Below are 13,648 nucleotides of genomic sequence, written 5' to 3' on the forward strand. Positions count from 1 at the left end.
ACCTTGAGGTAATTAGATTCAGCACTGATGGCTGTGGGTAATGACAAGCAGGACACGGTGTGAGAAGGAAATGAGGATGCACAGCAGGAGCAGAACCACAGAACATAAACAGAGAGGAGGCAAGCTGAGCGGGAAATGCGACCGTGTTAGAGAGTGCCAGTCTGTCTGCGACTCCCTCTGTCAATATCCTCCCTGTTTCTGAAGCTCCATGCTCTGTTATCCATCCTTCAGTGTTCTACTTCCCTTTCCCCTTGCTCCCTTATCCGTCAGATCTTGGCGTTGACGTCAAAGGGAATTTCAGAATGTGGAACGCTGCCATCAGAGTGAGGCTCCAGAGTCTACAGATTCTCTCACAAACTGGCACCTTCAGACTCCTACTTGAGCTCTTATTCTCCTCCCACTCCTCTTTTTACTCTCCTTGCATCCTCCTTTCATGCTCCTCTCCTGTCTTCTTAAATATTTCAACCCACACCGCAGCATGTTTGTTCTTGGATTCTGCTGGTGGTTTAATAAACCCCCTATCCCTGAGGAGAGCAGAGCTGTCAGTGGGTTCATAAAGTGACAATAATGATAAATGGCATGAGTTATAGGTGAGACTCGGAGGCTCTGGACTCTGGGCTGTCGAGGTTTGGAAGGTCAAGGCTGGAGCTTCAGCTTAATCACCACACATTAAAAGTGACTGATCTGCTTGATAATAGTTATGTAAACGTCAGATGACAGTTTGCCTTTAAAAGCAAAAAGTTAAGCTAAAGTTAGGCATTGTGCTGTGCAAAAAGTCTTGAGTCGCTCCTTTTATCTGACTTTCTGTGATCAGTAAATATTCCAGTCAAGTTGTAATTTTTAATTTTCTAATGCCTGTAAGTCGAGTTTTAGTTTATAATTTAATATAATTTCATGGCTATTTGTTAGGGTTTTTTTATTAGCGCTAAAAACTTAGAGATATGGTTGCTGCACTATGATTTGATTTGAAAGGATCCTCATATTCAACTCTCTGACTTGCTAATTAAGTGACAAGTGATGATTTTTTTTCCCCATCATTTTTCTCACCTTTTATTATGTATTTGTGCACTGAAGTCATGTTTGAGTTTGGCTATCTGCACGTCATCAAGACAGAATCATGATCCTGCTGAAAAATGTTTGAAGTTACCTAAATTTAAAGGTTAATTTGTAGAAAATAACACAACAGGTCATTTGAGGACATCAGGGAAATGTTTTATGTTTGTTTGTTTGTTTACCAATCTCTTTCCACAGTTCTCTGGTCTGTGTTGAGTGATTTTATCATGTTGCTTAATTTAAAACTTGTTTCACAAAAAAATATTTGAGTCATATAGTCGGTACCAGAAAATGGCACAAACTTCTTTCATTCCAAAAGATAATAAGCCAACTTTTCAAATACTCTCAGTTCGTGGTGGATATCATTTAAGGCCAGACATTTTTGCTACATTTTTAAATAGTTAATTAAAGAAAATAAATAAGCAGAGACTGAAACATCCTCAAGAGACTACTGTACAAGAAAGTCTGGTAATTAGAAAAAATATATAGCCAGCTGTCAAATGAGTGCAAAATTAAATGAGCTGGATTAACTTAACAGGAGTTTGTAAAGACGCAAGTTAAAATGTTTCTGAAAGGAAGAGTGCTGGTGGAAGATTAAATTATAACTTCCTTAGAAATTATCATTCCTTAGAAATACAACACATTTAGTTAAAAGTTTAAAAGTAGAGTTTAAAAGTTAGTGAAATACAAAAGAAGTACTGCTCTTAAACTTAAGAGAAAAATCTAGTAATGACAACAGAAGGATTTATTAGATCAGCCTAGAGAAGATTAAATCAAAACCCAATATTTTTTCAATTAACACTTTTGTTGTGGAAATATTTTACTAAAGCAAAAAGACACAAAGTTAGCTAATTTTAGTTGTGTAAAGCAAAGTCAGAAGGACAAAGAAATGAAACTTTCTACAACATATCGAGTCGTGTTGGCCGGTTTAACAATAAGCGACAGAACAAAACATTCAGCAGAAAACATGAAGGGCAAAAACTGTGTGAAACCTCAGAGTTAAGCAAGAGAATATAGATGGTGCTATAGTAATGCTAACTGCTTCAAATGTCAACTCCATATTCATTTTCCATATTCCATATTCATTTTCTTTTACCTTTAGATTAATGGTAAATTTCAGCTTTTGTTCAAATATGAAACTATGATTAACGTTGTCCTTATAATTCCTATAATTAAATCTGGATCCACTAAAATCAGCAGGTCAGAGCTTTATAAACACCAGAGATCAGTAATTGGAATCACACTTCTGATTGGCACATCTCTACTCTAACTAGATATTTCTTATGTTTTGGTAATGCTTCTAGACATTGTGTCTAACAAAAGGGTTTCCATATACTTTTTAGTTTTTTCATTTGGGTAAAAACCAAAATGCTAGCTTCAATACAGATGCAATAAATAGCGCATGAACACTCACCTCTCTGTGCGCTCTCCACTCTGCAGGTTGAACAGCAGAGAGGGGACAATCTTGTCCATGTGCTGGGGATCCCAGATATTTGCCTGCAACTCATCATTCACAGTCTTCCTCACCACACCCTGCAGACCTTTAATCCCCGCCATCCGAATCCTGGTGGCAACATTTACACATGACAGAAATCCCTTAATAGTAACAGGGTATAAAAAGAGTTCCAGTTATAGCACTGTGTATTTTTATCTACTTTTTGATTAGTTATTTAAAAAATAACTATTTTTAAATGAGTTCGTAAAAGAAAAGACTTGAGGCAATTCTAATCTAAAAAAAAAACTACTTTGCACTTAATCTAAAAACAGCACTTTGTGGATATTTTTGTCTCCAGAGAGCAAACAAAGCAGCTATTTACATACTTGGTACGGATGTCGGGGTCCTCATAGTTGGAATGGCACATCTCACTGAAGCGGGACACAAAGAAGTCGTAGCTGCGGTGGTACGATGGAGTGTCCTCTTCTATATTGGCAAACTTTACAAACTGAACAAGAAAAACGGCAGAAAAATTGTCAGTTACTTTTAAATCATATTGACAAACCAAAGTTAGTCAAAAGAGTTTTCATTTAGCCAAAGTCAAACTGTAGCTATGTAACTAATCTAATTAGGACTGAATAATGCAGAGCGGAGGGGGAGCTCTCCCACTGGGCTGGCAAATGTCAGCAAAGTCAACCGGCTGACATTCAGCTTCAAAACATCATCAAGTTAATAAATTATCAACTGGATTTTTTTTTTTTTTATCAAGCTGGATCTTAAGGGTACTTGAAGTGATGATTAAATGAGGAGCCGCCACCAACGTAGATAATAATAACAGCTAATAAAATCTTATGAAAAACACCATCTGGATTAGTGGGAAAACTGAAAAATAACAAAACAATGTTGTTTAAAAAAAGAAACAAAAAAACCTCATTGATCTACTTAAACATTAACGCCTGGAGAGGTTTTTAAATTACAGTAAGTATCCAAATTGATGACTGCTCTGATGATGATTCCTGAAAGGGATCCAGCAGCTGGCAATATGAAGCATGTTCCAGGTATGAAAGTGGAACATATTTGATGAAAAGCTTTAATCAATAGTTGTTAAAAAGGAGGAGAGATTATAGTGATTTTGGTTGCGGTTCCAGGCAACACCAGGAGAAATAAAAACCTTCGTCAAGCACTGTTCATAACAGAGCGGTGAAATAAAAGAAGCTAACCATTAAGCTCATGACAGGAGCTTAATGTGTGAAAAACAAGACATCTGGAGCCACGTTTGGACATGGACATTTATCAAACTCTTTGATTGGTCTACATTATGACAGTGAAGTTTCCATATCTCATCAGTCTGCAAAGCTTTGCACTTGAAGTCTATAGCTAATTTAATTTCCTTTATGTGCCTTCTGCTTGCACGGCCAGCAGTGCTTACTGCTGCTCCCCACACAAGAGGAAACTCATCACTCTTTCTTCCCAATGTTCTGTGCTGAGCTCTGATCTTTCACAGTACACATCTCTCAAGGTTTATACGTCTTACCCTTTGAAATTTCAACATGAAAGTAAATACGCACTGAATCCACTGAGATGAATTTGATGCTGCAGGATGTCTTCGCTGATTTCTGCAAAAGCTACGGGTCATTATATTATCAGGCAGCTTTGTACTGTATATTTATATGTTGAATGTGTTATTGGTGGAGAACAACATGGCAGAAATATTGTATATTTTAAATAAAACTACAATTTCATCTTAACTTCCCAATTTAAAAACTCAAGAAAACAGGAATTTTAACAGTTTGTGCAATTTTGTCAACATTTTTTCAAGTGCATTTGATATTTAATACATTATGACAGTACTTGAAATGCACTCAATCTTGAACCGCTTTTCTAACTCAAATCCATGTTAATTCAGCTGAGTAACAACTACAACACCACCAACCAGTACCTACTGTTATGTAGTGACATGTGCATTGTCGTTACATAATAAGAAACCTGTAGAAAATAGAGCACATGTAGTGCCAGACATTCTTGAAATTTAGTTCCTTTGCTTTCACTGCCTTCTCTACTACTCTTCACTGCCTTTACTACTACTACTAAGTAGTAGTAGTACTAAAATAGTAAAATAGTTGTTGTAAACTAAGTACCATTTAGTAGCCTTAACCAAACAAAGTTAAATTCAAGTAGCCTCAAACCACTTCATCCAATTTTCTCGCAGTAGATGAATTTTTAACGTGTGTGACGCATAAGTTCCTTCACAACATTAACAAATATAAAACAAGCTGCTAACTGTACACCTGTCATTATTGTCTTCATCCAGAGTACTTACAGAGTTGGTTCCTAGGATCTGCAGGTTGGGTTTGTCAGACTCCAGGAGCTTGCGCACCATCTTGAGGAAGCTCTCCACAAACAGGTTGATGCTCTGGCAATGGCAGGCCATCAGCAGCTGGTCCAGGGCTTCCATGGCTATACACACATATCTGAATAGAAAAAAAATAAATAAAAAAAGGAGGACATGTTTCACTTTCTAAAAAACGGAACCTTATTATTCCCAAGAAAGCAGATGCTTGTTTTAGTTTGACACTTTTTAGTGTAACTATAACATGCAAGGTTATTTTTTGCAGTGAAAATCAAAGTATTACAGTCCTAAACAAACATCACCGACATTTGAATCAGGTGTGGACTGAACAGACTGATGACTAAGGGTTTTATGTGTTTACAACACACGAAATCATCTACATGCATCACCAAGGAGATCTTCTTAAGCCCTTTGATGAGTTCTGATTTTGTCTAGAGATCAGTGATATAAGAGGATTATAAATGTAACACATGCCTTATTACGTCATGGCGTGGCTATCTGAAATTCTTCCTAGAATTGTACAGTTTGAACTTTAATGAAGATAAAAGATAAATCCTGTCCAATCCTAGCCAAATTATTGGAACGTGAAAATTGTAAACATTGGTTTCAGAGCAGAGAAAATGGAAAAGATGCATCAATTTTAAACTCAAAGAAGAGAGAAGTTGAAGCTTACCCATATCTATGCCGGGCCACATCCCGTGACAGTCTCTCAGACAGGTAGGCCCCGATACGGTCCAGTTTCTCTGGAGCTGACAGGGCATAAAATGTCAGCTTCTCCATATTGGCCTTGACCAGTCCATCCTAGGAGTGTCATGGGAGGAGACAGAAGGACCAGAGGTAAGCAATATGAATAATAATTAGGACGATTTACTCTATGTAAGGAGAAATATCCATGTTACTCTTACGGCAGAGTAGATATTTATGTTGTAGGGTTCACTGCAAGTCAATTTCTGTGTTTTAAGAAAAAAATCTGATAAAATGTCAATATAAAATGTAAAAATATATATATATATTAAAAAAGGAAACCGTTCTTCTCATTCCAAGCAACTTAAATATAAGCTTATAACTGGATCACCAAGTTTCCCTTTTGCTCTCCCCTATGACCTACTTCACCGCTCTTTACTTCGGCCGAGGATGGAAGAGAGCTAAAAACACACAGAGTCCACTGAGAGTCTAATTTTAAAACCCAAAACAGCTCAAAGTCACAATCCAGATGCAAGGAAAAATGAAAAAATCTAGTCCAACTTTATAAAACCAGAAGTGGTTTATAACTGTGATTGGAGCAGGAATTAAATTGAAAATATACAGCTCAGCCAGCCAAATTGATATTATTTATTTAATTATGATTGGTCATAATCAGAAAAACCAAAGACTGTATAATATATTCTTGGCTCTGAGTCAGCTGGCGTCTTGATATTACTAATATTATTCCTTGACTATATATTATTTTCAGCTCTGGCCTTTTAAAATTCAATAAAACAAGCATAACAGCAAACATACAAAGGACCAATAAAAACCAATGAACTGGAATCTGTTTAGGTTTGTTTATTTAGCTGCAAAGCACAATGAGCGGAGTCAATTTAAAATGTAATAACTTGCTCGCATTCACGTTATTAAACTAACATCCTGAGGTAAAAGGTGGATGAAGATGAAGGAATATTTTCACTGTGTTTGTGGGATGGAAACATTTAATGCTCATATTATAAACTGGAATTGTTAACTGAAGCTAATCACATCTATGCTGTTGGCATTTTTTTTGTACCAACAACTCACTGCACACAACATAAATATAATCTAATTCTTCTTTGCACAAACAAAATTAGGTTAGCTATTTGTACTTCTCCATTTCTTTCTGAAAATTTCAGGCATCTGAAAAATGTCTGAGTTCCTCAAACTCAACAATTAAGTTGTTCGCTCCCCTATATAAGCAATAGGACTGCAAACATTTAGATTTTGCAAAATGAAACATTTCAGTTTTTATTTGTAGTCCTTTTTCATAATCTGATGCATCTTCTGCAACTGAACACCAAATTCGTTTCTTGCAGGCAAAATTCTTGGAACTGTGGCAAGTTGATGCATTTATCACAAGCAAGAGACTTGAAACAATATACCAGATATTGTTCACTTTAAGCTACTTCAATACTAGCTGTCTGCAGCAAAAATGAAGAACCTTTCCAATAAGTTTGGAGAGGAAACTTATTGGAACTTATGTTCTTTTAGAGATTTTTATAGCTTAGTCAATGCAGAAAATGAAATCACAGCCTATGTAGTAACCCGGCACCCAAATAAACATCGACAATATCATAAATTTAAGATTTTTATTTTGAAGTGTAAGTGCTTTGCAAACAGCTATTATAGGTTCTCCTGATTCAACAAAAGCAAAAAGGGAGCATTAGCATTATTAGCTGACTGTGCTTTTTATGTTCTGCAAATAAGGTACAGACTTCTAATCGGATTTATTTGCAAAATCAGCACAGAGTAAAAACCTTTTGCCTTCTCTGAAACACTTGCTGACCGAGATCTTAAATCTAACAGGCAGTTATGATAATCCAGCTCAAAACAGGCCGTCTGAAATACTTAAAAACTGTCAAAAGCTTTGGTGTAAATAGAAATGCAACATATAATTACTCCCTTCACCAACAGTTATTCTGTGGAAACCGTGGAATAGTGTAAATGTGCTGACAGGCGACCACGTGCGTGCACAGTCAGTAATGGAATAAACATTCGAAAATAGCTCAATTTGTTCGAGTTTCCTGGGTCACCATTAGTTACAGCAGCTTGAAACCAAACTTGGAAACTATTTTTGGCGCCGCAACATGCAGGTGCACAGCTATATACACCCAAAAATAGGAACTAAAGTGTAAAATATGTTCTCATGCAGCTGTAGTAGAACTTCTTGGCATATTTAAAAGACAAAGTGGGTTGTTGCACTTGTAATGCAGCTTTAATGAAAAGTTTCCTTTGCAATTTAAATCAGCCTCTTCATCTCCACCAAAATGAGTTTTCTTTATGAGTCATCGGAGTCAGATTCAAGTTAATCAAAGGAAATTGTAGCAAAGAGGAGGAAGCAGTGGAGGATACAGCTATGCATGTTCATGCATTTTTAAATCCTTGGTTCCTGCCGCTTCATTACTCTTCCTAGATCAAGAAAATTATATTTGGGCTTGCTATATATTCACTTAGGAATTTAAAAATGTTGTCAAATCTCGGGGGTGGGGGGATATTATTTTGCCGGCCATTGGTCACAACTTTAATGGGTAAGAAGCTCCAACAGATTTCTATGGAGTACCTTGAAAAAGTGTTGCTATTCCTTGAATTGTTTCACATTTTGCCACCTTCTGACCACAAATCTAATGGATATTATTGGGATTTTATGTGAGAAAACAACACAAAATGGAGCAGAATTGTGAAAAGAAAGGAAAAGGACATGTGTTCTTTATACATTACGGATTGGACTTTGACTAGGTCGTTCTAACATGAACATCCTTTGATTTAATTGTTCCATAGTCGCTCCGGCTGAATGTTTTGGGTTGTCGTCTTGCTGGAAAGCATATTTTCTGCCATGAATAATAAATTAATTAAAAACCTGGTATCTATTAAATTCCACTTTACAATTATGCACTACTTTGAGTTGCTCTACCACATTACGTCTCCATAAAATACACCAACGTTTGTGGCTGTAACGCGACAAAATGTAAGAAAGATAAAGGGGTATGAATACTTTTGCAAAGTTCTCTATGCAATCACATCATGACAAGGACATCAGGAGGAAGCATCAGAAAAGAAACAGAGTGCCAACGACGTTTCTCACCTCCGGATCCTCTGGGAAGATGTTGTCGACCAATCTCTTGTACCGAGGCCTGAGTGCCCCGCAACAACCACAAACCCCTGAAACAGAAGACAGACAGACATGACCAATTAGACCTGTATGAGAAAAATGCAATAAAAGTGACAGCTCATTTTACACATATCTTTCCAAAAACTGCTCCACTTCCCCCTACAAATAATCTAAAAGTAATAAAGTCTCGTGCACTCCAGGGATACGCTTAGAGACACGTCAAACAGTAAGTCCGTTATCTTTGACTCTGATTCATTTATACCACTGAAGTGATATGACCAACTTCATTCACAGTAAGGTTGGAAAACTAGCAACAGTGTTTAACCAAGAGGCAGACGCACAATCTGCTGCAAAAGGGAGCCAGTAAACCTGTCAGCAGCTGCAACACAACTGCAGCTATTAAAATAATAATGCACCCACTGAAAAAGTTGACGCACTGCAAAAGCAAGATATGCAAAGAGAGGTACAGTGTTGGCCTCGGTCACATAACTAAACACATAAAAATTAACAGGAACAGATACACGCAGCCCATCAAAAACAGTCTTGAATCGTGCAACACACACACACACACACACAACATGAGAAAAGAGGGTGGTTTTTCACAATTTACATTTGAGAGACAAACTAGACACCCAGACAGAGCTGAATTCTGATTGGCTGGGAGAATTCAGCAGTGGTGAGTCATAAGCACAGTCAGGGAGAAGGAAGATACGAAAAAAAAGGGATAACCTCCAAAACCCCCCCCAAATGAATGCTGTATCCATTTTCAGGTACAGATAAAAAAAAAAATCATACATTCAGCATGCAAGTTTGAGAGCCTTAAAACCTAATGGAAAAAGTAGGTCGTTCCACCGTCAGCAGTGGAGTCGAGCGATGAGAGGCATGATAGTCTGACACTTCATACGGGCAAAGGGAAAAGAATTGTGCAAGGCAAACACAGACAGTAATTCTTTGATTCTTTTTATATAAAGTCAAACATTTTATCTACTTCTAATTAATGAAAACAGATTTATTATAGCTTCCATTACATAAACTGATGCCCTTCTCACTAATGTGACAGCAAACCTCATTGCGAGAGCACCCTGACCCATCATTAACAAGATTACCAGCTGCCCAATTACCACTCCACTGAGACAGCACGCTGCATCCAGCCTCCAGGAAGTCCACTCAACAACACTATTCAGATTTTCACAGAACCCCCCGAGAAACTTTCAGGCTCCACGCTTTAAACTAACATAGTTTTGTGGCTCACGATAAGCAGCACTTTATGAAACACCCAGACTCAAACAGAGGCGAGATTTCCCAGACCAGCTGTCAGCTGGTGCCATTTGTCCCAAAATCACAGTATTTATATCCTCGATAAATAACCAACAATCTGTGCGCGTCTAATGCACATCACAGAATAAATATCTCGGAGTTGCACACAGAACAGTCGACGACGCTCTTCTTTCAGAAAGTTTTCACAATATCCTTAAACCGTAAAATGGTACTAATAAATATTTTGGCATAATAATAACAAATGCCTATTTTATTACATTAGGAGACCTGGCGGCATGAGACCATATTTTAGACCTTGGCAAAGAGATACATTCTTCAAAGTAACATTTATCTAAACTTACTGTTGTAAGCAGATTTCCCAACTAACTAATAAAGTATCAAAATAATAAAATGCTATCAATAACATAGGAATACTTAAAATATTGTGTAAAGACAATACAATAAAACAGTAGTAATTTTAGCTAAAGTTAACTTGACAGCTACGCTGCCTGAGCCTCGTCTGGTTACCAATAATCTACACCACAACAAAGAGGAATCCTTGAATCTCCCCTGGCAACCATTCAAGAGTGGCTAAAGACTTGGTCATACAATGCACCATTTATTTAAGCAAAGCTGCTCCTTGGAGCTGCAGTCTCCAGCCAAGTTTCCATTCCACAGAGCATCCCTCCCCCATGCCTTCAACACTCAGCCCCTTCAGACTAGCGGCAGTCGCATTTAGCAAACACCTGATCATACAAACTTCTTCTCAGTCCAAAGCTCCTAAGAATGGTTGTAAATGGAGAAATGGAGAAGGATTGTTGTGATGATATGTTGAAGGCGGTGTGACGGAAAGAGCAGGAGCTTCTTAAAGAGACAGGAGTCAAATTTATTTTAAGCCATGTTTGACATTACAGTATTTTTTTAACAACTGAAGTTAGCATAGTTACTTGATTGTGCTATAAGGTAACACTGCGAGCCTGGAAGATACACAACACTCGCTCTTTAATCATTGAGTGACACTGAAGAAGAAAAGCACCTTACACATATTTACTATAAGAGTTGTTGAGTTTCAAGCTGTTTTTTGTTCACAGCAGGAACTCCACAGCAGGAATTGTGTTGGGGCTTATCTCAAAGAGCTGTGTGTCTATTCATAGCATTTCTCCTCCATCACTTCAAACACTAATAAACCCTCTGCACCCACTTCCTCTACCTCTCTCTCCCTCATGCTTGCAGTACTGGACTGGGGCCTGAGAGTAGGAGTCACTGATGAATTAATGAAAATGCGGCAGGTCCCCGGTGCGGTGTGGAGAAGAAGGGGACAGTTGAACACAGAGAAACACGGACCAGGCCGTGGTAGGGGATAAACATGGCAGTGTGATTGGGGAGGTGGATTGAAATGAGTCACAGATTAGTGGGACTTATTGTACCTTCCCCATCCATCACAAATCTGTCTTGTCCCGTCTGCTCGCTGGACAGGAAATTAATTTTTCGAAGGTGTCAAACTCAATTTCTCCGGGTTGAAGGTTCAACTGTCGTAAAGTTCAACTTGTATAAATTCAATGGTCCTACGGACATGGTAATTGATGCGATGTTTCATAAAAACTTTGCTGCACAGCAAACATTTGCATTTCCACTGCTGTTAGTTGATGTAGGCAAGTTATTACTCAGATAATGGCCTCCGTTTTGCATGTAACAATGCGTCCACCATGTGTTTATTTTGCCAAGCTAGGTGGAGGGCTAATTGTAAAAAAGAGTGTAAGGTTTTTGCAGCATGGCTCATTATAATGTGCGTTTGCTAAAAATTGACTCATTAGGAGAAAAAAAAAATCCTGCAAGTTCAGCTGGTGGACAAAAAAACAAATAAGGCAAACTGTTTTGTGTGGCTGGTAATGATGGGTTGGCGTGGAAGGAAGCACAACAAGGTGGGTGGACAAGGATTCTCATGGCAGTGATAAGAACCACACATAGTGGGGGGGGGGGGCTCACGACATCCACCTACTCTGCACAGCAAGCTGACCGACACATACGGGCGACACACCAAGCTCCTTCACGCCTACATGGACCCTCCTGAACGGTATAATTATAACCACAGAAAATAAACATGGTGGCACACAGACAGAATGAGTCACCGATAAAAAAACTAAAAAAACTAAAAACGTGTAGATAAAAAGTTGATGGACATCTGTGAACCGTCAGACTCAGAAAACTTTCTTGCATGGATGAATATATAGCAGCTTGCAAAAGTATCCCAGTTCCATAAACCTTTCTACATTTTTTTACTTTGTATCCTCAAATTTATGCACATTTTACTGGGACATTTTGTGGCACAACACATTCTATGAATGTGAGGAGCAAGAAAGTTGCTGAATTGGATTTCAAACTTTTCACAAATAAAATATGTGGACTGTATTTGTGCTCAGCCTCCCTTATTCTCATACTCCCGAATAAAATGTGATGCAAACCAGCTACTTTTACATGACTTGTAAATGAGATGTACGAATAAAAATCTCAATCTCCACAAATCTTTTTGGACATGTCTCTACCAGTTTTGCACTTCGAGACATAGATATCCTTCTCTTGAAGTATCCATTGAGGCTTCTTCAATTTAGCTCCATCCATCTAGATCCCAGATCTGACTAGAGAGGCTCTGAATATAAAATATTTTTGAAAACTTTCCACTGTATCCTCCCACTTTAAAATGATGTACCAGTTTGTGTTGGTCTAACACATAAAATTTCATGACAATACACACTACTTTGTTGCTGCACCATGTGTGATGTGAAGGGTCCCCAACCCCTACAATCACCAAGCCAATCACAAATTTATTTTTATCCTCAAAACAATGAGCGGGTACATTAAGAGATTACACTCTCCATTTTCCCCTGAATGTCAGCTTAATATTTTCACATTAGGTTGCGGGACTAAACCACAGGGAAAACAAAATGAAGCGAGAGAAAACAAAGGGAAATAGAAGGATAGATTTTCAAATATTTAAACTTATTGTTTTGCATTTATACCGTCATGTGCTCATGTAGAGTTTTGCAGGACACACTTACTTAATATTCACAAACATACAAAAGCAAAATATAACCCATCACCTCCATAAATATACATCAAATTATGACAAAGCATACTGCCCTTTAGGGTTGTCATTACATAAGAGCAAGGGAGGGGGGGAAAGAGTAACGTTTGTGCTATTTTTACATCTTCAAACATCTTCAAAGGGTGAATTTGAGCACAAAAGAGATCCTTCAAAGTCGGGATGGAAAATGAGACAAAAGAACAACAGAATGCAAGCAAACAAACAAAATTAATGAGCAGAAGCTGATTTGGCAACATTGAGCACATAAGCTGTTGCTGAGAGTTTGAGAAAGCTCGAGTATCACAGAGAGCGGGTTGGCGGTATTACAGGAGCATGACACAGGCTAAGAAATGAGGGTTTTTTTTTATATGCGTGTGCCTCGAGGGAGCGTCAAGAGAGTGACACAAATTCGAATTCGGTGAATATTTATGACATCATCAATCAATCCCTCCTTATTTCTATCAGAGTTATAGACTCTTCGGGACATATACCCAGTACACACACGTCAAGCCAATGAATTATGGAGCAGTGAGACAAAGTCGGAGCACACACTCCGTCCTGTGTGGGTGGCAGCAAACACAGCTGGTATAAAGAGACCAACAAGCTGGTGTCCAGCAAATTCTCAAGACATAA

General features: G+C 38.0%; 1 protein-coding gene across 5 annotated transcripts in view; it reads right to left on the reverse strand.

Annotated features, from left to right (window-relative positions):
* efr3bb (EFR3 homolog Bb (S. cerevisiae)) overlaps positions 1 to 13,648 on the reverse strand; it is a 28,834-nt gene that overhangs the window by 10,319 nt on the left and 4,867 nt on the right. For all 5 annotated transcript variants that reach the window (XM_008397806.2, XM_008397805.2, XM_008397804.2 and 2 more), the window contains 5 exons: positions 8,650 to 8,726; positions 5,512 to 5,639; positions 4,809 to 4,959; positions 2,875 to 2,996; positions 2,468 to 2,617 (listed from right to left, as the gene is read on the reverse strand). In XM_008397806.2, the coding sequence (XP_008396028.1) occupies positions 2,468 to 2,617; positions 2,875 to 2,996; positions 4,809 to 4,959; positions 5,512 to 5,639; positions 8,650 to 8,726 (628 nt within the window). The remainder of the gene's footprint in view (positions 1 to 2,467; positions 2,618 to 2,874; positions 2,997 to 4,808; positions 4,960 to 5,511; positions 5,640 to 8,649; positions 8,727 to 13,648) is intronic.

The sequence above is a fragment of the Poecilia reticulata genome, linkage group LG21, assembly GCF_000633615.1.
Source record: "Poecilia reticulata strain Guanapo linkage group LG21, Guppy_female_1.0+MT, whole genome shotgun sequence".
Taxonomy (NCBI): domain Eukaryota; kingdom Metazoa; phylum Chordata; class Actinopteri; order Cyprinodontiformes; family Poeciliidae; genus Poecilia; species Poecilia reticulata.